This window comes from Prinia subflava, chromosome 7 (assembly GCF_021018805.1).
Source record: "Prinia subflava isolate CZ2003 ecotype Zambia chromosome 7, Cam_Psub_1.2, whole genome shotgun sequence".
In the NCBI taxonomy this organism is placed as follows: domain Eukaryota; kingdom Metazoa; phylum Chordata; class Aves; order Passeriformes; family Cisticolidae; genus Prinia; species Prinia subflava.
Genome location: NC_086253.1, coordinates 10,453,717 through 10,478,921, shown reverse-complemented (window position 1 = coordinate 10,478,921; position 25,205 = coordinate 10,453,717). Strand labels below are relative to the sequence as shown.

Here is a 25,205-nt window from a genome sequence, read left to right as displayed (position 1 = left end):
TATGTGTATGGCTCTTGCTCTCATTGAATCAGAAATCCCTACAGAGGATCTGATGCATTTTTTGGAAATTTTATTTATTTTCAAGACATTGATGTTTTCAAAGGAAAAAAATCCCATGCTTGATTCAAGATTTGTATTCAAAAATTTCAAAAGTTCCACAAGATCTCGAGAGCATCTGACTCCAAAGAGATGCAGAGGATTTACAACCAAAATCAGTGAGGGCCATGCAAGCCAGCCCCTCCCAAGTTCCCAAGAAGGCTTCACATAACACAGTGCTGGCAGATAAATGCAGTGCCCTGAATTTCATCAGTACTGAGCATGAGCTTCACCACTACAAGGGATACTCAGTTCTGCCATGAATCTCAATGTGATTTCAAAACTTTTAGTAACTTTGAATGATGTTCAAGTCTTATTAAAACACAAACACACACACAACCATGCAGGCTCCTATGCTCTTGACTTTCCAGCCCTGAGCCTGATCTCTTGTGTGTCCCATTTTTCCACCACCTTTTTATTCATTCTGAAGTTGATTGTTTATAATAAAAACACAGAAGCTGTAGCTACAGCAAACCTGTTGGGTGCTGGTGTAACTAAAACCTTTAAAAGCCAAATGTTTTGGAAGAGCTTCTTGCACTTCTTGTTTTAAAGAACATTTTTGTGCTTGTTTGTTCAAACTTGGTCTCTTCAACAAAGGAATGTTCTCTGGCTCCTTTTCAGCATGAATTAGTTCAGTGTCCCATTCGCTTGAGGAGCTGAATCATCAGCTGCTCATGTGTTCATGCTTCAGCTGAGAGTTCCTCCAGAACAAAAGATGATTTTTAAAAAAAATTTGATTTTCATTTATATTATTTTTATTGGAAGGACAATTTATTGATTTTTGTTGTTGTTTCTGGGTTTTATGTTTTGGGGTTTGTTTTTTTTTTTTTAGTTAGAGTAAATTATGTTTTCCCCTCTGGTAGGAAAAAAGAAAAAGTATTTCCAACACAATCTTTCAGAACACCTATAATCTAGAAAAGAAAGTTTAAAACATATATTCTTGTTAACCTATTGGGATTGCTGACTCGCTAGTTTAATTCCCTGCTCACTTCAGTGATTATGAGGACAACTCCATACAGCAGTGCAAAACTGACATAACCCAGACTTCGACAGACAGCAAACTGATATAAAAATGCCCAGCCTGCAAATATAAAGCTGTTGCTTAAAATCCTCTTTGCAAACCAAAAGAATCTCTAAAATTTAATTACACAGCCAGGATACAGGATATGAGAGTCCTACCATCAGCTTCTGTAAATGAGTGAAACCATGCTGACTTACACTAGATGATTGTTACTTTGCATTTGTTCATGATTTTTCCAAACACCATTACAATAATCAACTTTTTTTGTTGTCTGTCTTCTTTTTTTTGCTCAGCCTGAGAAGCTGCATCTCATGATTTATACTGGGGAGCAGGAGAGGGCAGACAGGGCGTGGAACAGCAGTCAGGGCATAGCACAGCAGTGTATGTGGCACTTATTATCAGCTCTGAATCATCACAACATATCAGAACGCCAGCATCCCAATTTTGGAGAACTTATTGCATCCTTGGACATCACGTTATACAAAATTTAATTGTCATGTTACTTTTTCTCCTTTTCTATTTGAGGTTATAGGGACATAATGAAATGCAAAGACTACAGCAAAAGAATTTGGGAGTCAACTCATTTTTTTTTGCAAAGACACACAGATAAAACTGCAACAGAGAAAAGCAGACTGTACCATGCTGTTTGTAGATAGGAGGTTTCCTATAGATGTTATCTTTTACGCCAGTGTCTGAGGAAGAGGAAAGAGAAAGGAAAGAATGAAAGAGTAAGCAAGCAGTTCAGAGAGAGCTCACTGCTCTCGTCTCCTCTCAGCAACAATAACAATGCAAAAACTTCAGCAAAGAATACACATTCATTCAGTGGTTTGCCATTCACTGGGTATTAAAAGAGAATGGAACTTTATCCATCACATGCTGAAAACCTTCATACCTACCTATGCAACACAATCCCCCCTAGGTCCCTCAAAATGCTCACAGACAAGTGGAGTGGCTTCCATTTGGTGATACGTAGGTGGTTCCATCTGCACTCCCAGTGCAGAGCTCACAGACAGCAAAAAGACACTGGCACACTTGCCACTATTTAAAATACATACAGGAGTACAACAGACTACCACAGCTGTCACACTGGAAAAAGGATTTTCTGCATTATTTACAAATAAACTGTACATGTTCAGATATGAAAGTTTATACTGGAAATACGAACTACTCTTTTAGGAAATCCTAGCATTTGTCTTTACTTTGAATTGTATAGCTAACTTGGCCTTCCAGGAATTTTCTGGAAGCCCTCAGGGCTACAGTCTAGAGTTCCCATATCACATTGTACAGACATCAGATTTACTCAGTACTATGGACCTGAGCAGATACAATTCCTAATTGTGGTCTGTGGACAGAAACATTAACCACAGAAGCAAAATGTGAATAAACAATCTATTACAATGAAGAGGTAGATGTGTTTAGACATCAAAAAGCTAAACAGTGTGGATCTAAGTTTAATGTGCTTGTTGACTGAACTTGAAAACAGAAGAGTACATATACAAAGATAGACACAATGACCTCCTGCAGTTCTGAAGTCTCCAGCTTCTTTTAAGGTTTATGTTAATATTAAAATCAGAGAATAGACTGATAAGAAAAAACAAACAAAAACAACAAAACCCCCTTCAGTCATTCCTCCTGCACACAAATTCAATACATCTATGCAGTTATGGCACTATAAATCACAGGACCTTAGAATCATTAAGGCTGAAAAAGACCTCTAAGATCATCCAGTTCAGCCACTAACCCAGCACTGCAGTAACTTTGTACTCTTGGTAACATTTTTTATTCCGTGCCTTCTGTAAAGCAATTTTTTAAACATATAGGTACACGAGCACACAGCTCTCTTTTATTTGTGAGATGAACTTTATCAACAGATATTCACCTAGCAGACATTTTCTCTTTCTGCATTTTGAAATTCAAAAAATTAATGCCAAAAAAAAAATACACTCGACAGAGAATAAACAGGTGCCAGAAATTGAAGATCAAAAGCTAATCAGTTGATGCCTACCTGGAATATGGAAATGCCTAGGAGCCTGCTGATAGACAGAAGGTGAAGATTTGCTGTCAGAGTACATGGATAAGCTTGGAGTGCTCCGACCACTTTCACTGCCTCCAAGGGGAAGAGCAAAGAAAGCAGATAAAAGAAAAATGGAAAGCAAAGTAGAGTATTTCAAGCATAAAAGCTTGTTCAGAATGACTTGTTAATCCAACAGTTTAAAATATATGTTTTTGTAAAACCCATTATTTTTCAGCATAGTACACTGGCTCAGACTTCGAACACCTCATCAAAAATTACTATCTGATAGATATCAGATTAAGATGCCCTACTTTGAAGTGAAAACTCCTCTTTTTACAATGCTTTAAAAAGAAAATCAAAGGATAAGAACATCCAGAATCTTGCAATGTGTTTTGCCTAGCCTTAAGTGAATAATCTACTGATCAAGCGTTTTAAAAGTTTAATGCTATGGCTCATAGCCTGCCCCTGAAACTAGTAATACATAATTCAGTAGTGTTTAAATTATCTCAAAGCAGGGCTAGACCAAAATATAAACATTATGGTTAAGTCAAAAAATCCTGCATATATCAGTGACAAAAAGAGATGACGAAATTCGGCTTTCAATTGCAAACTTTTCCCACAGGTAACATGCCACAGCATTTTTATGCAAACAAGGTTGGATTATCAAGTCATGGATCTATAATGCCATAGCCACTTCATCAAATTTCAAGATATACATAGGATTTTTCCATATTCATTTTTCCACTTGTTTTGTCAAAAGCTTATTAAGTGCCGTTCATCTCCTCTTGGCTTATTTCCCTGAAGCATACTCTATGGCATTATAGTGCTGCTTGGCAAACAAAAAAGTAAAGCTCTACTTTTTTGGGACTTGTAAAATCCTTTTAGTTTACAGCACTGTTAAGCAACTGGAAGCAAACATGACACTTATTCTTACATCAAATGATTGTTAATTTGCTGTTACTCTTTTAGTGTGGATGAAGCACAAATTTGATGGCTTAGTAAAGATGAAGGTGTAGCAAATTTCTCTGGGGTAAAGAAAGTGCAGCAAGTCAGGGCATTACATCTGCAACTGAGTTCTGCCTTCATGAAGGGGATGTTTCAAAACCACAGAGCTGCTGGGTTACTGTCGAGGCCATGCTGTGGACGTGGTCTCTGCTGCCCAGCAGTGGGTGCAGGGCCATCCCACTGCCACCACAGCCAGCCCTGCTATGCACCACAGAGGTCAAGGGGACAGTGCCACCGAGCCCAGTGGGGGCAAAGACAGGACAGACGAGGTCAGGAGAGCGTGCTGTGTTATCTCATGACAATACACTAATGAATCCATCCTAAAATTTGTGTCTGCAGTGCTCACGGTAGATGAAAAATTAAAACTCAAAAGCTATAAGCTGCGATCCCTCAGTAACAGTGATTTCTTGTTGGAAAGGTGTAATCTCGGATATTGAGAGACTGACATCCCAACTACAGGTGCTGATAGCCTGTGGTCCTTCCAAAACGTTGAGAAAAAATTATGGGATTCCTAAGAATCTGGTGTATCACCATGAGCTTGCAGACAAGTAGTCCTCAGACAAGGAACCAGACACTTATTCACCTTCCTGATTCCCACTTTGCTCTTGGAAGGAAAAACATTGGGACAGGTTTTCACTCTACATTTATGAATTCCCTCTTCCTTTGCTGCTTGCTGCCAAGGTTCCTGCCTATCCCTAATTAACAGAAGAAGCCTCAATATCACTGATAGATACTTATTAAAATAATGTCACTTACACCTCTGAAATTCTTAAAAGTTTTGTAATGCCCTTCACTAAGATAAGATACTGTTATTGGAGTTTCCTAATTTAAACAGAAAATGAGAGTTCTCAAGCAATTTCCACAGTGTATTAATTCCTCATTTACTTAAAAATTGGCATATTATTAAAATGTCTATTCATATATGATCTGCATGAATAATCACTGAGCAGTGACCCAAGGTGCTGGTATCGTGCACACAGAGAAAGTCATTCTTCAGTGGTAGGGTGGAGTGTCAGCAAGGAATCAGCATTAATTAAGAGGAATAAACTTGTAGGAACACAAGATACAAGTGCAAGTACCGGGGACAGGGAATCTAAAAATTGCTCAGTGCAAGGATCATCTGTGTGGAGCAGTTTGCAAAGCCATCACCTCTAACTTGCTCAAAATGGAAGAATTAAGGATGAAATGATGGAAAAGGTTCTTCTTGGACCCCACTCGTACAAACTGATGCACATTTGAACTTTAATTCTGCCACTGATTTGGGCAAACATGTGAGTAGTGTATTTCACATTTTGCAAACAAAAATAAGGGTTTAATAATAAAGCAAACTGAAGACCCATGTAGAAAGTTAATGAGTAGGAACTACAGGCAGCTGCTTAAGCTAGGCTATAATTTAAATCTCTAAAATGAGACTTTGTCAATAAACTATCTCTTTCAAGGTTTGCCTAGCACAGACTGAAGGAGTTCAAATAAATTCTCAGAGAAAATACAACTACCAGAGCGAGCATTTTTTTGAACTTTTGGGTTTGCCATCTGCCATAAGCAGCCACAGGCTGTGATCTTCTCCACTGATAAGTGAAGAGCCAAAACCCAGAATCCTGAACTCTTCCCTGGATGTTGTTTAACTTGGAAAGAATCTGGGAAGGCTTACTTTGAACTTGAGTGTAAACCACAAAAACTTCCTCTTGTCTTCTGGTTGCTGACAGGGCAGGCTGTGCTTTTTAACCCTGTGTGTGCAGAGCCAACTGACCAGGGCTCAGATCATGCTCCATTTTCAAGGGACTGTCAGAAAAAGCATAAGATTGCTTATATCTCCTGCTTAGCCAGCTTTTATCTTATCTGTGAGGATAGGAAGTTTTATAATAAATTACAGTAAGAGCTGTCTATGTTCAGGACTGAAAAACAAACAGATGTCACTGGTTTAATGAGGGAGCTGTCCAAGCCTACTCACAAAACTGGACCCTTTTAATAACTCTGCCCATGGAGAATTAAATTAGAAAAGGTTTTTTGAAGTTTGATGACTAATTCTTTTTAAGTTTTCAAAGCCAAACAAAGGGCTTTGGAAGCTATGCTCCTGCACTAGAAAGGCAAGATAATTTCCACCATGTTTTAAGCAAACATTTTTTCAGCAGGACTCAGCACATTCAAACACTCCATCACCTCAAGAGGAGCTGCTACACCAAGCATGGGTGCTTGGAATATCACACCTATGACTTGCAAGGGCATGAATTGTGAAGCTTTCTTGAAGTGAGGTTGTCACAGGACTTATTTTGAAGACAAAAATCCTTAAAAGAGCACAACCAAATAATTTGTACTCATGATAAATAGCAGCTCATCCCATTACACTTTGTGGGAGCTAGACTGCAGAACACTGACAGAAAAAACAGGAACTTAGTAATCATGTTTGTCACTGGAAAAAATTATGAACCCTGTCACTCTCAGGAAGAACATGAGGCAACCTCACTGAAATCAAAAGGAAGATTTTGCTTGCCTTAATTTCCCTAGGGTAGTAATGTATCTGTCTACTGGAAGCATAAAGAATTATCTTTTATGACATATGTAGAGTGCTAACTTTAAAAAAGATTAGTTCTAGTATAGTAAAGCAGTGTATTATTTTGGGATCTTATTTTTTTTTAAATAAGCAGGATTTCACTTTCTTAAAATTGAAGTGGCAACTATTGCTACAATCCCACTCTTCCCACACTAACCACTTTGAAGAGAAAAAAAAAGAGCACAGCCACACCATCAAAAGGTTCCTTAAGATTAGGGAAAAAAAACATTCTGGAACTCCGAATTAAGAGACCTTGAAGAGGATGAAGCAAATCTTCTGACTCATTTTGGACAGAAACATTAACTCAGTGTAAACCAGTGAATAACCTATTCAGCCTTGGCAGGGCTCAGGATTACCCACTTAGGAAAACTATAAAAAGCTTCACCTGCCTCACAGGAACACTGTGAGGCACTGCAAAGTACTGTCTGCAAAATATTTTAGCTACTTGATAAAAAAAGTGCTGCAGAATTGCAAAATATTATAATCTTGATCACATAATAATAATTATTTGGGCATAAAGAGGTACCACTTGACGATTCCTTCATCCAAACAGCAGCACTTAATAATTGCTGCTGCTCTGAGAAACAGCAGGTAGAACTGAGCAGAAACTCATTTGCCCAGGAGTGCTGCCAAGCAACTGCCAATGGGACTTGGAGAAAGAGCTCTCCATACACTGAAATCGTGTGCTGCAAAACACCAAAGTTCCTCTTAGTACATCAGGCTGGATAAAAACATCCAAAATGAGAGGACAGATTAAAAAAACAGCTCAAGCAATGGTTCAGAGAATACCAGGGTATCACTGTGGAGGCTCAACCAGGAAAAACAGACTGGGGACACAGATCTGGGTGCAACAACAGCAGCAGGGCAGAAACTTGCCCTTAGTTTATTTTTCCATTATATATCTGTGGCAAGGTGACCATGGATTGGAGAAGGGTATCGCTACCTCTCCTGTCACATTGGTCCAGGAGGCTGTCATTCAACTTCCCCTTCTCTTGGAGAAAGTATTCATAACATTGCCAATATTTACAAAACATGGTCCTGTGTTTACAATTCACCAGCGTGAGAAACTGCACATTTCTCCTTTAATATGAACGCTCAGCAAACCAGGAAAATTCATGGTAACACCAGGGATTGTGCCAGCCTTTCAAGAAATGTGTGGGACTGCTTCAGACTGCTTCTGGCTGTGGAAAGGAGCTTTGCAGGTAGCCTCTAAAACAAGAAACAGTTTAATCTCATCAGCTCTTTCCTCCCAAATTTTCTCTCAAGAATCATATTTGGATGTCTCAAGCTTGATTCTGTTTCCCATTTATCCCAGTGAAATTCAGCTGACTTTGGGCAGCATCAGGGCCCAACAAAGATGCATTAGTGATTATTCCAAAGGCAATGGGTTCCTGTTATTCACTTAAATGTGCAAGTGTGGCTCCTGCAGAGGGTCATTCCATTTTCTTTACTGGTTACAACCTCAAGAACAGCAGTTATGTTTTAGATCAGAGAGTTTATGAGAGTCAAGGAACAGGCATTGAAAGTGTTTGCCATCCGTGAGGCCTCTCAGTTCATATTGTTACTAGAGAAGACAGACTCAGGGGAAGACAAATGTGGTAGGTAAATGCCTTCTCTCTCAGACACATAACCAAATGATTAAAAAAAGCGTTTGCCTCAAAGGTTCGTGGCATTCCTCAGCACTGCCTCATCCACAACATGGAGTCTGCTAGAAGTTAATAACTACTGCAAAAAAATTAATGGCAAGGGGAACAGATTCAGTTACTGTTTTATAAGATACGGCACAGATTAATTGATAGTCAGTGCAGCTGCACTGATGTAACCAGCTGTCATAACTTTTGGCAGTGTCACAAATAATACAAAGAATATCTAAATGCAGGTTGGAAGGTTAGATAACTTATCATCCTATGTTGTATCAGATGTGTTAGCTTATTATACTATTTAGCATCACCAAAAAGTAAAGGTATTTTAGAACTAACAGACTTTTAAATATTTCCCTTCCTCAGTTTCATTATAAAATCTAATTCCTTCCCTCTGCCCCTTTGAAAGACACTGAACACTCACTGAAAAAGCAAAAATAAAACACCCCATACCCACTCAGTTTGTAAAACTTACACAGTACATCAAGGAAGCACTTGCACAAAATTAAGACAAATTTTATCCAAGTGGAAGCCATGCTTGCACAGACATAAAAGTGAAACACAGCTGAATAAATCTACATTATCACAGCACGGTTTTGCATTCCTGGACCTTACCTTTGAAGAAAGGGATGTAATGATGTCTGAATGTAGATGTAAGGCTTGGGTGTTGGGGCAGGGAGATGCAGCTACTGGTACCAAGACTGTGAGTACCAGCTGGGGGCAACAGAGAGTAAGTGAAAATAAACTATTTAGTTCACTTACTGAAAGCCACAAATTACAATGCCATCCTTTTTTTTCAGGAACATTTTCCTCCTGATGCTTAGAAAACATACAGTTTACATTTAAGTCTTCATCTTTCTCTGGTTATTGCTAAAAACATGCCAGTGGCCACACTATGGGGTCGGCCAAGGGACAGGGCTTTCTGCAGACAGAAAGGGCATCACCCAAAATGCTGCAACGCATCAGAAAATATTCCAGAAAAGGCACCACAAAAAGCATGGCTGCACTCAGGGGAAAACCTGCATATTAAAAAGCTGCAAGAGGGAATGAGAAATGCTCATAATGGATCTAATGAAATGAGATGGGGAGAGCCTTGTCCCTGCAGAGAACTGTGCCACAAGCGGGTCCAGTTCTCGCTGCCGGCGCTGCACTCTGGCAGGATTTACAGTGCACCAGGGCACTCCAGTGCACGGCTAAGTCAAGAGTTTGAAGAAACATCCTGAAGTTATTTGAGCTCTGAAAGTTGGACATGTGATTAACTACCTTGAATAAAATATCTCAAGCCATCTCTGCTTCGCTGCAATAATGTCCTGATAACAGTTTGGAAGAATAGTGGCAATTATTAAAAATGGCGATTATGAAGTTTTATCTTCTAAATTTTACAGTTTTAGAATTTATTTGGAATTGCTTTTGTCTGTCCTCCTTGCTTTAACATTGGGCTACCAAGATTAGACATGACAGCTACCAGACCTTCAGCAGAGATTAATGTCACTCTAATAAGATTTTTTTATACTCCACCTCATTTGCATTTTGTCAAAGACTTTGTGTAGTACAAATACTCAATTCCTGTAAAAACTGTTTCTTTTACCTCTACAATCTTCATTTCCCCTGGAAAGATAAAGAATTCACAAATTTCCAAACTAGTTTAAAAATATAATGTATCCATAATGAAATTAAAAAACTACAAAAAAATAATATAAATGCTCTGTGTTCTTCACCTGAATGATGGAGTAGAGAAAAAATACAATTAAATTTGAGCAATTTAACTGATTACTTCGAAGGATAAAACCCTCTACAGAGCCCAGATATGAATGGGATTTTTTAAAGCATTCCCATGCAAAGGTCCAAAGGAGATGATCCCTCCTGTCTGTTTGACAAGAGCACCAACACAGCTCAAAGCTGCAAAAAACACTCTGCAAACTTTTCAGCTAAAACAACTTGGCCTTCATATGCTAGCCATCAGAACCAGTCACTCCTCCAGCTCTTGCACTGTGGAGAGGGGACATGAACCCTGTGGTACAAGAACGTAACACAAAGTCACTCAATCACCCTCGTGGCTTTGTGTGCATTCACTGCTACCGTGCCATGCACCTTGGAAGAGCTGGGGATTGAATGTGGATCTTCAGGCAGGATGAGACCAGGATTCAGTCCCTTAAGCCCGCCTAACTTGTATCTACATAAAATCAATTTCTCTTAATGCCTAGTTTTTTTTCTTGGATGCACGTTCCTGAAGCACTTGTTCCCTTTCTCCCCATGGAACTCACTTTTCACCATAAATGAATCACTGCAATGAACTGCCATTCCACCTTAAACCCCTGTCTGCTGGAGCCAGTTCTACTTACAACACAAGACAAACTAATGGAAAAATCTAGAGAATAAGTAAGGCTGCTTTTCGATTACCTGGTCTGCTGTAGTGCTGAGGAGAATGGGAGGTGGGGGTGTACCGACCATAGCCCAGGGAGCCAGCAGAGCTGGGACTTGATGTCCTGTACTGCTTGAAAGATCTGTCATCTTGGTCACCCTTAGAGGAAGAGAGGAAATACATGTTATTAGAGAAGTGACTTCTCCAACAGGCAGAATATGCCATCTCACGTGTTTCTGTGCTGTGTAGATGGGAGTTGGTGCTCTCCAAAGATCCCATGCAATCCTAACGAGATGAGGTGGCTTTCACCACCTCCACCCTCAGGGTGACTGAAAGAGCCCTGCCAAGCACCAGAGAGAGGTCATGTTGCCAGGAAAGTCAGCACAGACATAAATTTAAAATTATAAATTAATTTGAAAAGAATTGTAAAAGTGTTGTTTCAGGACAGTGTAATTTCCTGAACAAATAAAAGTGGGTGGAAGATGGGCTCAGGTCAGTGTGACAGTATTATGGTCACTTTGGATCCATACGAATAGATGCATAATGGTTACAGACAACACAAAAATCAGCATTTGCTGGTTTCACTACAGCATAAAACTGATTGTGTGTAAATTGCCTAGTGAGCCACACCGTAACATGGTCATTACCCTAAGAAATCTGATATTAACACACACATAGCACTAACATTAACACTGCACCGTTGTGCAGAGCCAGTCATACAACCCAATTTCCACTAAACCCTTGGCTTCAACCACTTAAAATCATGTACACACACTCCAAGCCTCTGATTTCCAACAGCTAGTTAAAGTGCAACTGCAATTTAAAATTTTACTTAACAGTAAAAGCACTACTGAGAGAAACAGACCAAGGAGTGACTTTGTATAAACTAGCTATAAAAGCAAATTCAAATATCCCCTTTTTAAAGGCACATCAGAATTGGCTTAAGTTAACTTCATATTAGAACAAATCAATGTAAACTGCAGATGCTCTTTTATGGAAAGTCACACTCAGAAAAATGCTTCCCCTGACCTTTTCCAGTAGCAAATTGTGAAGATATGCTATACTGTATCAACTGTCAGGCCCTTATCATGAATATGGGGATGTCTTTAGGCATCTGTGTGATTCCCACCAGATCATTCATCATTTAAACAAACGTTTAAACATCCTACTTAGCCCTAACATCATCTCACGAATTCCTATCAGAACAACTAATTATGTCCATACATTCATGTTCAGATGAATTTGGCTGCTCTGGGACTATCCTTGACTCCACAGAGATGGACAATATTCTCACATCATCAGTTTTTTGATGTGGACAAGATATGCTCTGTCCCTTCAACATCACCCCAGACCTACCAGCTGCATTTTCAAAAGTAGAAAATCAGTTTAGTATAGTGGCCAGCAGCATTACTGCTATAATATTAAGTTCAGAAGTAATTATATCAAAAAGCTAAGAACAACTGATGCCTTCCTAGCGTGCAGTGTCCTGTAGGCATTCTGCCACCAACTCCTCTACATCCAGCTCGAGATGTTTCCTTCCCAATGTACCCACACTGTGTAATACCCACTCTAACCTTTGGGAAGAGAATTACAAGTAGTATTGCAATGGCTCTGCAAAGTCTTGTAATGATATTAATTATCATATGAGTGTCAGCTCATGTGATGTGTCCAACTGTGTGACACAGTGGAACTCTCCTCTAACAAAAATGCCTGCAACAAAAGTGGTGACAAGTTTGCAGATGATGATGCCTGAGCACCTGATCACAGACTCCTTAAAAAGAGACAGCAAGCACAGAGAAGCTGGATAACATGGGAGTATACACAAACCATGGCAGTCCCAACCTCCACACCAGTATTAATTTTGGAACTTAATATTGGCAGTTTGGTCACTGAATTTAAAGGATATTATTATAATCTTCCAAAACACCGAGTTTTCATATTGCTTCAGACCTTACCTTTGTGTACCTTGTTTGTCTGCAAGGAACAGCCAACTTACTTCATGTAACCAAACATTACATAAAACATGCTTTTACTTTTAAATGATCAAATACATTACATCTCTACTGGTTAATCTCTCTGTTAACTAGTTCTCAAAGTGATTTACAGTCCTTAACTCTCCATGATTACCAAAATTTTTCAGTACATAAAATTGGGACAATGGAGAAATTAGACCCATGATATGTAATTGAGTTACCATCTGGGAAAATACATGAAATGCTTTCACTGCTTCCAAAGTGATGTTTCTTTAAACAATGACTAGCTTAATTAATGTACATCAAAATACACAGACTTAGAAGTTCAGGTATGTGCAAATGATTTAAAAGTAGGTGTACACAAATAGTATAAGTAGTTTAACTATTTGTGGAATAAAAAATGAGAAGAAAAAAGAAATCTATGCTGAGCATTAATTCAAATCACATGGGCAGCTTTAAATGTGAACATAAATCATATTTCCCAATATAATTTATTTAGTGGAGCTTGAAGAAGTGACCACCATACAACCTTTATTTTGGAAAGCAGAAACATGGATGACAGTGGAGACTGATGCATACAGATGACAATCCAGAAGCAGAGCACGTATTGAACACAACACTCTGAAAATCATAAATTATAAACCCCATGCACTGTAGAGGCAAGGGGCGAACCCCACATTTCACACACTGCTGGTTATCAACATGACCAGGTTTATGCATCACAAAATGGGTCAGAATAGGAGAACAAAGGCATTGGGGATTACCTCAGTAGGAGTTGGAGAGAGCAACTGAGGTGACTGCAAACAGCAACACACAACAAATTAGTGATACAAATTCATGCATGATGTTATTCGTGAGAAGAATTACTCTTAAAATATCACTATCCATGTATAACACATGATACAGTCAGGAAAAACACCTGTCAATTAAGTTAGGGAAATTTTTCTTATTATCTGTTTTTAATGAAGTACATAGTGACTAATATATAAATGATTTAATATTAGTCTTTTAGCAATTTTTCTACTAAAAAATCCTGGTGAGGCCAGTCCTGTGCCACAGAGAATGGCAATGGGAAACTCCCAGTTAAAGCAACTGCCTGAAACTATACACAAGACCTAACTAAATCTGCATTGAAGAACCTCCAAAATCAGGACTAGAACTGACCACTTTAAGGGAAAGAAAAATGTCTATGCTATTTATTTTCAATTAAACATCATGAAATTTGACAATCTGCTGCTCATTTTCCATTCCAAATCAAACACTATGTTTGGTTAATTGAGCAAATCAACTGAAAGTATTGCAGCTGCAGGTAAGAAGACAGGATTCTGAAATTTGGGAGACAGAGTTTGGTTTTTTTCCCCTGGTAATATCAAGGATAATAAATACTTGGAGCACTGGGAAATAAGCATGTTGGATTGCAAACACAGTCCATGCTTGGTCTGTGCACCTCTGCCAAGCCTGGATGTCACCAGGCACTTGAGGAGGGCCACAACCATCACCAGCACCAACAAATTTTGCCATAGAAAGGAAGTGATTATGCTCCACGGGTTCAGGGTGAGGCAGCAGCTTTCGATGTTGTGAAATCAGAAACCTGAACACCATTTAAACCTTTTACCAAATACAGTTGAATTATTTTTGAATACCTTAAAACGGAGCTACCATGGTCCAGCACTATGCAGAGAGGGCTGGAGGAAAGTCTGCAAAGCCTAAAGTGTGCACTGCACTTCACCTGACAGGGGCACTGAGACCTTGGTGGTACTGAATAAGTGTAAAAGGTGCAAGTGATAGCATGACTAGGGCTATTATAAACATCATGACTATTAATTATAGCATTTATTCCTGCCCATTCACTTACACCTGGAGACAAAGCAGATTTCCATGCTAGACTGTAAGCATCTTGCTCATATCTAGCACACTATAAAGGTTTAATTTGTAAAAATGTTGCTAAAATTATAAAAGCAATCAGAAAGTCAAATGAAATGTAGGTATGTTCAGAGAAGAAAAGCTAACTTGCATGACAGGAGTTATATACAAGTATGTTTCACAAAGCCCAGAATTAGTATTAGTTATTAGTATGTTAGTAGTATGTTAAATTAGATTTCATTAGCACAAACTGTATCATATTAGCTCTGCATATGAAAAGGTTGAAGTGCATGCATGACATGAGGATGAAGTTAAGTAAGGGACAGTTGAAAGAAATTTGTACACAGGAAAGTGATACCATTGTTGTGTTACCAAAATAACATGGTACACTGATTCAAAAAAAAAAATGAAAGACATTTGGCTTTGCTTCTCATTTTTACATTATAATTAGCAATGGCTCCTGTTTCCTACCACATGCAGAACTACTCCCATGGAAAAACATTTATTTACATGTCATCTCTTTAAAAAATGATCACAGAAAGCAACGTTTTAATTTCTACAAACTAAAAAAATGAAATGAGCAGAAATGAACATCTTGAATTGGGTTTGGTTGTTGTTCTTTTTTTTTTTTTTTGGAAGGCTTTATGAATGAATGGATGACATGACTCAATTAACTAGAGCTATAAAAATTACATTAAAAAAAAAAGTTATGCACACGTTAATAGTTTTCAGCAAGATGTTCAATGATGCACATAAAACCTGAAACTGATAGTAAAAATAATACCCATGTTTCAGTACCTCCCCGTAACTATGCCTGTCATCTGAAGAGTAACTGATATATGGAGAATAGGAGATCATATCTGGGCGGTCAATGTTATAGATGGCTTTATTTTTAGGAAGAGCAGCCAAGTCCCTGTAGTCAAGAATTTCATCTCCAAGCTTTGCCTAAGAAAAGGAGGAAAGAAAGCAGTGAGAATAAGAAAGAAAAGGAGCAGGATGCAATCAGACAAGGAAAGATACATGTAGGTAGAAAAGTCATAATCATAACAAACCACTTTTCGTGTTTGTGAACATTTAAATGTCTTGTATTTACTACACAGTGCTAAACATTAGTGCTTTTTTCTCTTATATACTGTTGCTTTCTACCTTGTCACTGGCATTTGGCTATCAGGAGTAGCATGGCTTCGTTCCAGTTCCCTGTTACATCCCACATACTCCTGGATGCACAAACAGATATTGTAGTCTTTTCTGGCAAAACACACTGAATTTTGAAGTGGTTTCGGTGTGCAGAATTCCCCTGCTGTAAGCAGTAGTGAATAATCAGACATATATTTCCAGCATATACTCTCCAGATGCTGAAAAGCATTACTCAGCTCTTTGATCTTTCCCCACTCAGTTGTGTCCCACAGCTTCACCTCCTCTCCTGACTATGTCTAAACATCCCTTAATTATGGGTCACAAACCAGCAGATGATGGATTTGCACCAGATGATGGTGGGAGATCACAGATGCCACTCTAGTAAAGTTCAAATCTCATGAGACTCACACAAACAGCAGAGGGAAAGGACTGTGCTGGTCCCTGTTCTCCTCCTACCATGCATATTCCAAAAGCCTAATTTATTATCAAGCTGCCACATTTGCACAGATTATCCTTAGGATAATTGCACCAGAACGGTATCCAGCACATCACTATGTTGTAGATATGATGAGAAGCTGGCCACGTTGAGAGTGGAGAAATGGGCAGCATAATTGTCTCATTCCCACTTCAAGTTCTGCAGAACGACAAACGCTTTGTTGGCAACAAAATGATGAGTGAATCTTGCTGTGCTCTGAAAATCTCAGTATGATCAGCTATAAAATGGTAATAATATTTTCCACATGCAAAAGTACAAAATCATCCAGGATTTATGTGTGTAGTAATTCTGTTTTTTCTTAGTATGAGCCAAGGAAACTTCAATAGATTTTCCAGGGGAGTTTTCTATCAGATTAAGAGTCCAGGACTGACAACTTTCAGCTATCCTTTTTCTAAAACAATGCATGAATTTTTGCAAAAAGATGAAAAGAAGGAAGATTACTGTTAAATAAGAAAGCAGAACCAAGCTGCCATAACCATCACATATTCCCATCCTCAAAACTAATGAAAAAAAGTGTTTTAACCAAGTATGTGTTTCTTCAGCAATCTACAGATCTCCCTTTCTTTGCAACTCCTTTAAGAAGCTGAAGAGCAATGAAATAGATCTTACTGAAAACAAATCCCTCCCTACTGAGAAGCCAGTGGAGAGCTCTGAGGCAGAGACAGGTAATGCAAAGGTAAAGATTCTGTCTGTCCCATCTGTCCAGGAAATACTTTGGGCAGCATTATACCTACAAGGAAGGCCAATGAGGCTGTTATTTCACTTAAGGTATCCAGGCTTTTGGCTATTATTCTAGGAAATCCAAAGTAGTTCAGAATTGGGAATATTTAAATGTGAATTACAGCCACTTTGGCTCTCCATCCAGATGTGCAACTTCCTGTTAAACTTCAGATCTGTCAGAGGAGTAAATCTTGTTATGTAATTCCTTTCAGTTTAGATATAACAGTGTGGGCAAATTTGGATGAAGGAACACCTTAGGGATAGAGCTGCTTTCTAAACACTCAATTCTCCAAACATTGAGTCTACACTGTATTTCTATTTTATTTGTTTCACCTACATTCAATTATGTGAATGGAGTTCAAATCTGCTCAGGAAAGCTCAAATTACAGCTGAAAGGCTTCAAGCCATTTCTTCAGTAATTTGGTATTTTGGATTTTGGCAAAACCATGCTCTAAGTATAGAGTATCTATTTCATTTGGAATATGTAATTTTACAGTCGTATAATTGTGAATTTGGTCTGTATAAAAATACAGTGTGATTTCTATTCCTTGTAGGAGAGCACATATAACATAGCTATGTAAACTAATGTAAGCCTTCCAGTTGGCTATATTAGGCTGGAGCACCTAATTCTGTCTTAATAAAATTAAACAAAGTATAAAGCAGGACTTTTATTTAAACCACATTTAATGGCATAATTTAGAAATCAACAGATTTTTACTTGGGGACTCTGAAGGGTTGCCAGCACTAGGGAAAATTTTAGTCTGGATATAATGAAGTCATCCCTACAGGTCATGAAAAGATGCCCATTACCTTCAAAAGGCGCTGGCCTGTGCCCTCTCTCAGAGCAAGACACCAAAGTCTGTTATCAGCAGATGAAGGAGAAGTTTTTTGGCTTTAGTAAACCATCTGTGAGAAGCACATTCACATTTATATCAAAAACCCTTTTCTTCACCTTTCCCTAAGTGCCCACACCACCACAGCCCAGAGCCATGCCTGCCCACGATGGCTCTGACTCGATGGCCTTGGAAGGGCAAGCACCAGGAACTCACAGTTCCCAGGACTAAACTGTTTTCTCTAAACTCTTCTGTCCATGAAACACTTCACAGAGCTCACCAGCTGGTGATTTACTATGGGTTTTAATGACCTGAATCTCTGCTACTGCTGAAAGCTGCTGCCCTGCATGCACCATCCCACCCTGCTCTGCCTTCTGCATTAGCATTACAAGTCATGTAGACAGCTTTGGGGGTTGTTTTGCCTCTTTGGCTGTCTGGAGGTTTTTCCTGGGTTATTGTTTAGCTCAGTCTGGCCTCCAGTTTGACTGCCTATCTCTGTGTACACACCAGTATTAACAGCAAAGAGGAGTGGGAAGCCATGGCCAGACAGGGACAGGGCCACGTGTGGGTGGGACCCTCCTTTCAGTGGCAGCAAGAATTTAGGTTTGGCAAAACCAGCCACAAAAGCACACAAGACAAATCTTGAGCATGTCTGTATGTCATAACTCTCCTGTAACAGAAAACACATGTAAAAACAGATAGCCAAGGGACCGTTGTGATAATAAAGAAGTCAATAACATGTTTTTAATTCTTTTTACTTTCATGTTTGTGAAAGACAAAATAGGATTAAACAAATCAATCAAAATCGAGTTCTTAACAATTAAGCAGTGAGAGATGGGACAGATAGAACAAGAAATTGCACTCTTCTGGGGATTTTTTTTTTCTGACTGACTCATATTTGCTAGGCAACTTTATTCTTTCCCCATCCCAGCTTTATGTTACAGTAACAAACATCAGAGTTGTGTGCTGACTTAATGATAGCCTTTAAAAACAAACAAACAAACAAAAACAGAAAAGGAGAATGGAAGTTTGTCCTTGACTTTTAACAGCCGGGGAAGCATATTTAAAGTTGTAACCATAAACATCAATAAAAGCAGTACCATCCTGCAGTTAGATAAATGTCTCTAACAACATATAAATCTTAGGAGAATTCTCATGCTTAAAAACACAATGAGATGGTGCATGCCTGAAAAACAAGGGTTCATCTGGCCAAAGAAAGTGCTTACATCATAAGTAATGAAATAATTGTAAGCACAATGAAACCTAGTAATGTACTACTGGAATTCACCAGCACCCAGAATTACTGACAAGCATTTAAAGAAGGGGCACTTGCTCCACTCCAAGTCCAATCTTACTCAGATAAAGCACATATTGTATTCAAAATAACTTTCATCTGAGGAAAAAGCACAAGTCTAGATCCAAAGCACTCTTTTGCTTGTCTCAGTATAGGAGATACAAGTTCTTAATATTTGTATAATAACCTCTCTGGAAGTCAGTTGCCTCTCCAGCAATTTTCTCACTTTATGGCTGTAACTGATGAGGATGACCTGCATACCCAAGGGATACTCAGCCAAGAGAAAGAAAAGCTCTGGAAATGTTGAAGCCCTGCAAGAGATATCTGTATGGAACATACCACATTTGCATTTTTTTATCTATAGCTGGTAGCCTTGAGAATTCAGCCATGAAAACTACACTACAGCAATTTTAATCTTGTATTGAAAACAAAAATCGTAAGATTTTATTATACTCATTATTTTAAATTCTCTCAATGAGCTTTCCAGAGTGCTTCATAAACCATAAACACTTCAAAGGTGCTCTGAGCAAGGGAGGGGCAGTTGGCAAGGCCAGAGTGCTGCAATCACACACGTGAGTGTTTCCATAGGCAATCAGATGCAGGCTCAGGAGCTCAATTTAAGCAAGTTGTGTTCAAATCTAAGCTTGTAACCTGCCTGTGGGCTGTACTGTTTAGTTAAACTTTTCTTTTCAGAAAGAACTGTGGTACTCTGCATGCTTTGGTATAAGCCAGCTCTAGCTGTAGTGTAAGTGCTACAAATACTCCACAAAAAATAGGAGGAAAATGCCAGAATTCTGTTACAGCAAATGCAGTATTCATTTATTCTAACCTTGAGAAAATAACTCCATATTAGAGCAATCACCAACTGCAGTGGTTTGGAAACACTAACTTTTCATATAACATGCTAAATTGTAGGAGGAAGCACAAGGTTGTCTCCATCCCACAGAACAAATTTCCCTGGGAAATACTCACATAGATCACACGGCTTGGGGAACCTGATGTACTTGAAGCAGGTACAGAAATAATACTCTCAGAGGAAGTCCTAATTTCCTATGGTAGGAGAAAAGAAATAGATAGGAAATACAGGAGAGTCAAAGATAATATTTCAAACAGTTATTTCAAAAAAAAGCATACAAGGCATTTAATTTAATTCAATCTTTACCACTCAAAAAATGACATATTATAGAGACCTCAAAACATGGAGTTAAAAATAAAAGAACACTTGCAGACAATCAATGTAACCTTTTCAAAATTCAAGAATTGTTTTACACATGAATTTCCCACACCGCTCCTCAGAAAAACATGGTCCAGAGCATTTCTGGGGTGGCAGGACAGCTTTTGGCACTATCAGACAGGTCAAGTTACAAGAGGATACAGTGACAACATTTTTACTCCAAGGTTATGGCATCAAACCATCCTAAATTGTGTCTGAAGCATGTCACACTGCCATGCCACTCACTCACAGTGAACACAACATGGACAAGGACCTGGGGAATGATCATTTAAGACAGACAGTTCCATTAAACACTTCTTCTGCTTAATTAAAGCACTTTTCAGATCTCCAAACTTGTGTAAATGACATGAAAGTGTCACTGATGTCATGTGCAAACCATATTTCTCTTTCATGAGGTCCCTACAGGACACTCACTGCAAAAAAGAAAACTAAATTTAGAAAATTTCACTATTCTAACGTTTTGGACCCTGTTAAAGTCAAATGACAGTTTTGGATTAAGCTCAGGATTCCCAGATAAATCTTCAGAGCTTCCCTTTGCGTCCTGAGCACGGGCATGGGCATCTGGCCCAAGGCAGCCAAGCCTGAGCAGGGGACAAGATGACCTCCAGAGGTTCCCTTCAAGCTCAGGGTCCTTCCAAGGGCAGACAAGGGGGGAATCCTTTTTCCTTGACACCCCTTGGAAGAGCCCAGTGAGGGCATTCCCTTGGCACCAAGAGTTTACTGGAGTTCCCAGGATGCGCCTTGCACATTTCCAGTAACTTCTTTGCACTGCCCAAGTGGAAGCCAGTAACAAATGGTGTTCTTTGGGGGTCTGTACTGGGAGCAGTAATGTTTAATATCTTCATCCATGACCCAGGCAGTAGGATTGAGCACATCCTTGCCAAACCTGCAGATAACATCCTGCTGTGTGGTGGGGACAACAGGCTGGAGGGAAGGGATGCCATCCAGAGGGATCCTGACAGGCTTGGGAAGGGCGGCCATGCAAACATCAGGAAATTCAACAAGGCCAAGTGCAAGGCCCTGCACCTGGGGCAGGGCAATCTCCAACACCACCTCCACAAACTGGATGGTGAAGGGAGAAGAAGGACTTGGAGGATACTGGTGGCTAAAGAACTGGATACGAGACATCTCACATCTCACACATGTCCTTTATTCTCTTCATAATCCATTACCCTTTCTAGCATCCCCATCATCTCCCATCTTTTTCAACAAAACCTCAAACCTTTGTTGACTCTATTGCCTCTGTTAGTTCATTTTCTGTAGCACATATTTTTCTTCTTCTTCCACCTACCTCTTTTCCCTATATGTCTTTTTATAAACCTTACTTTCCTTTGCTGCTTTGATTTCTCCTGTCTTTTCCAGCTTCCTCCCTTCTGCTTAAAATCTCACTCTCCCATCATCTTTCTTTATGCTGTCACTCTCTTTCACAACTTCTTTTTTCCCTCCACTCCATCTCCAAAGTTTTGGAGCATGCTGCCACTTTCTCCTTTTGCCTTTGTCACCTACTTTAATTACATGCTGTTCATATATCTATATATAGGAAGATAACTTAAAAACAACAAATTGCAAGGTCAAACAGTAAATTTCTCAAGCAGTAGATCCCATTCCAGACTTTACAAGTTATGTTGAAAAGTTTATTATTACTTTCTTTGAAATGGCATCTTTCCTTCTGGTTTTATTTTTTCAATAATGCTCATGAAGAAAATAGGAAAAACTCCAGGAAAAAGTAAAACTGCTAGGCTCGGGAAAATTATTTGATATTCAGACCTTGTCATAAAGAACACCAGAGCAATCCCTCCCCAAACACATGGTGACAAAAACTACAGCCAAGATCTTTTAGGGTAAAGCCCAAACTTTTTTTTTGTCAAGTTGTAGTTTAGTCAAAGTTGGACTTTCTAACACACCAGATTTAACAATCTTTTTACGGATGCTGCCTGCTGTTCTGACTTGTCCCATGTGCCTTCCTCCAAGCCTTGAACCAAAGCAGAGCTTTTCTCAACAAGGATACCAAGGGTACCACTTGGAGCACCAGAGAACATCAGAAGTGAAAAACCCACACTCGGCCTCTACATTAAATAAGAGAGTTGTAACTCATTCCCACCACTTCGGAATGATCATTAATTCTCCATGTCCTAGGGACAGATCATTTATCTGCTAATCTTGTAATTATATTATATATATAAATATATATATATAGTAATTATTCAAATTGCCTGAATTCCCCCCTTTTCCCCTTGCAGAGAGAGAGGTGCACAATCATCCAGCTTCAGGAGTATTTAAAGACAGAGATTAACATAAATTGTGGCTGGCTTGCCAACACTTTAGAAACAAATAATAAAGCAGAAACTCCAAGGAGATTTCTTTTTTTGTAAAAACAAATAAAGTGAAAATCCTTTGATCTTTTAAGTTCAGAGCCACATGAAAAGAGGTCATGAACTGATAACATCATAAACAGACAGAAGTTAAAAATTAACTTTTTTTCTTATTCATACTTTCACATTTTTCCTTATTCAGCATATATATATATATAACTCTTAGGTCAACATCCTCCTTAATCTGTAGCTTTAATCACTGATTAAAAGCAGAATATTTATATTACAAGATTACATTTCATTAGCCAACTAGATGACCATCACTGAAAACTTAAAATTACAGTAGTGAAAAAAAAAAATAGAGAATATTATGTCAACTGAATAACACTGGGTAAAAATACTGGTAAATACTGGTTTTTACCTTGTTTTTTTCTTCAGCCTTTGCAGCCTGTCTACAAACTGGATGCCAAATGGATGTTCCTGTAAAGTAAATTTAAAGTTCTGCTTATTTCAGTTCCATGATAAGAACCTTAAAAAGTTCAAAATAAGAACCTTATTAAACCCTCCTACAAGGTTTTATAAGACATGGATTACTGACTACTTCCCCTGGCAGTGCATGGTACTTTCAGAGGTCAAGATGACAGCCTCTCAATGCCAGTGAGCCCAACCACCAAATTAAAAAGACTTCAGAGAGCTGCATGTACCTCAATATGCCAGATTAACATCAAAACCTGAGTCCTGAGAGGTGTGATATGGGTCTGTGGAGCTCTCCCAGCCCAACCTCCCACCCAGGGCAGGTCCCACTACAGCAGGCAGGGCTGTGTCCAGCTGGGCTTTGCCTATCTCCAAGGATGGAAATTCCACCGCGTCTCTGGGCAACCTGTTTCATGGTGATATTTTTCCTTATATATAGTTAGAATTTCCTGCACTCTGATAATCCCTATTCTTGTAATAGCTGGGCTTGGGTCATACACAGTGGCTGTGCTGGGATGGAATGGCATTGTGCCACGTAACCCTAGCTGAAAATCCAGTCTGTCTATCATTTATTCACTGTTCCAATCGTGCACTTCCCATATGTTTGTCTCTTGTAAGTCAGCTATTGAGGAACTGCATAAATTCAGGGGAATATCCACCCTGGAGAAAGCAGGAGATACTGAATGAACCAATTCCTTACTGCATACAGGTATTGAAATGAGGACCTTTACAAGATGTAAATAAACAATGACTGTGAGACAGAAACTTGAACAGTTCTGCACTAGTCACAAAGGAAAAAAGTTATTTCAAAAACTTGAATGTGATGTTCAAAACAGTGTTCAGTAGAAGTGGAATGTGTATAATGGTATAAAATAAAATAATTATTTGCATGTTTTAATAATAAGAAGAAACCTTTATGTTTATCCCAGTCTGAGCTCAGACACGCCACAGGTTAAAGCTCCAGAGTTAAACAATGAGTGCACTGCAACTTCTGCCTGACTAAACTGGAATCTGAGAACCTCTGCATAATAAACATTTAATGTTTATGCTGGGTGGAGAGTATCAAGAAGAGTTATAGGAAATGCTTTGTTTTCACAGCAGCTTGATAGTTTTCTAACAAGTGGATTTTGGAAACAAGATAGAAACAGAAAGTCCATTTCCCAGAAGACAGATGGAGATCATTAGAATTTTTTTCACAAAACAACCCAGATGAACCCAGACTCTTGCAGTAAAAGAGTACCTATAAGTATAGACCAGATAAATTATGTTTACTAAGTCACTGAATGACTAAGAAACATCATCTTCCACTTACAAGTGGGTCTGAGCTTGCCCCATTTGTCCCATGAATTGCTTCAAATTATCCCAATGGATTTAGAAGTATTTAGATCACCATTTTTTTTTTAACTACTCCTGTCTGTAGCCAAGCAACACTGTGCAGGAAACTTTATCACACTGAAGAAAAAAGTCCTTTCACCCAAAAGCTGCCTGTTGGATGACCACTGAAGATTTCTGCTGATGAACACACAACACCTAAAGTAACTTCACAGTCGTTTATTAAGAGGATGAAGAACACATTACAAAACCCTGGGCTCCAACATTTTTTTATTATTTAACAAGTTAGGCAATCCAAATAACTGATCATAGATCTTTCATGGCATTAACACCAGTTTCTAATGAAAACTGCTCTCCATGTTAAGACAAAAAGGGTATTACAGCAAGCTGGTGTAAACGTTCCATGCATCAGAAAATACAGTAAGATGGATCCAAATTAATAGAAACTGAGTATACCTTGCTATTATTTGAATTAATAATCAGAACAAAACCTAACAAATCTCCATCCCTACAACAAATGGAACTTTAAAAGAAGACTGACTTGCAAACAAGTTTCAGAAGGTTTGAAATCTAGAAATAAATTTGTAGTTTGATGCCCTTTTTAAAAGCATTGATTTCATATGGGATTTTAGAACTGCTAAGACCTTTTTCAGCTGGAAGAGCTGCAGCATTTTCTGGCTCCTGAGGGAAAATTCATGAGCACAGACAAGTATCACTATGTTCTTTAATGAGCTACTTCTTGGTGCAAACCAAAGTGACAATAAAATTATCATTTAAAATAAAGTATTAAACCATAATTAGACATTACTGAGACCACTGTTGTATTTTACATAAAGTCTAACTTTTCC

At 38.7% G+C, this 25,205-nt stretch overlaps 1 protein-coding gene across 6 annotated transcripts in view; it reads right to left on the bottom strand.

Moving 5' to 3' along the window:
* Nucleotides 1-25,205, bottom strand: part of ABLIM2 (actin binding LIM protein family member 2) — a 130,410-nt gene that overhangs the window by 23,730 nt on the left and 81,475 nt on the right. The window contains exons 8-13 of one of the 6 annotated variants that reach the window (XM_063401563.1): nucleotides 22,973-23,031; nucleotides 19,978-20,055; nucleotides 15,324-15,470; nucleotides 13,427-13,459; nucleotides 10,728-10,848; nucleotides 3,123-3,224 (exon numbers count right to left, since the gene is read on the bottom strand). In XM_063401563.1, coding sequence (XP_063257633.1) covers nucleotides 3,123-3,224; nucleotides 10,728-10,848; nucleotides 13,427-13,459; nucleotides 15,324-15,470; nucleotides 19,978-20,055; nucleotides 22,973-23,031 — 540 coding nt within the window. The remainder of the gene's footprint in view (nucleotides 1-3,122; nucleotides 3,225-10,727; nucleotides 10,849-13,426; nucleotides 13,460-15,323; nucleotides 15,471-19,977; nucleotides 20,056-22,972; nucleotides 23,032-25,205) is intronic. The other 5 variants (XM_063401564.1, XM_063401565.1, XM_063401566.1 and 2 more) reach the window with 5 other exon arrangements.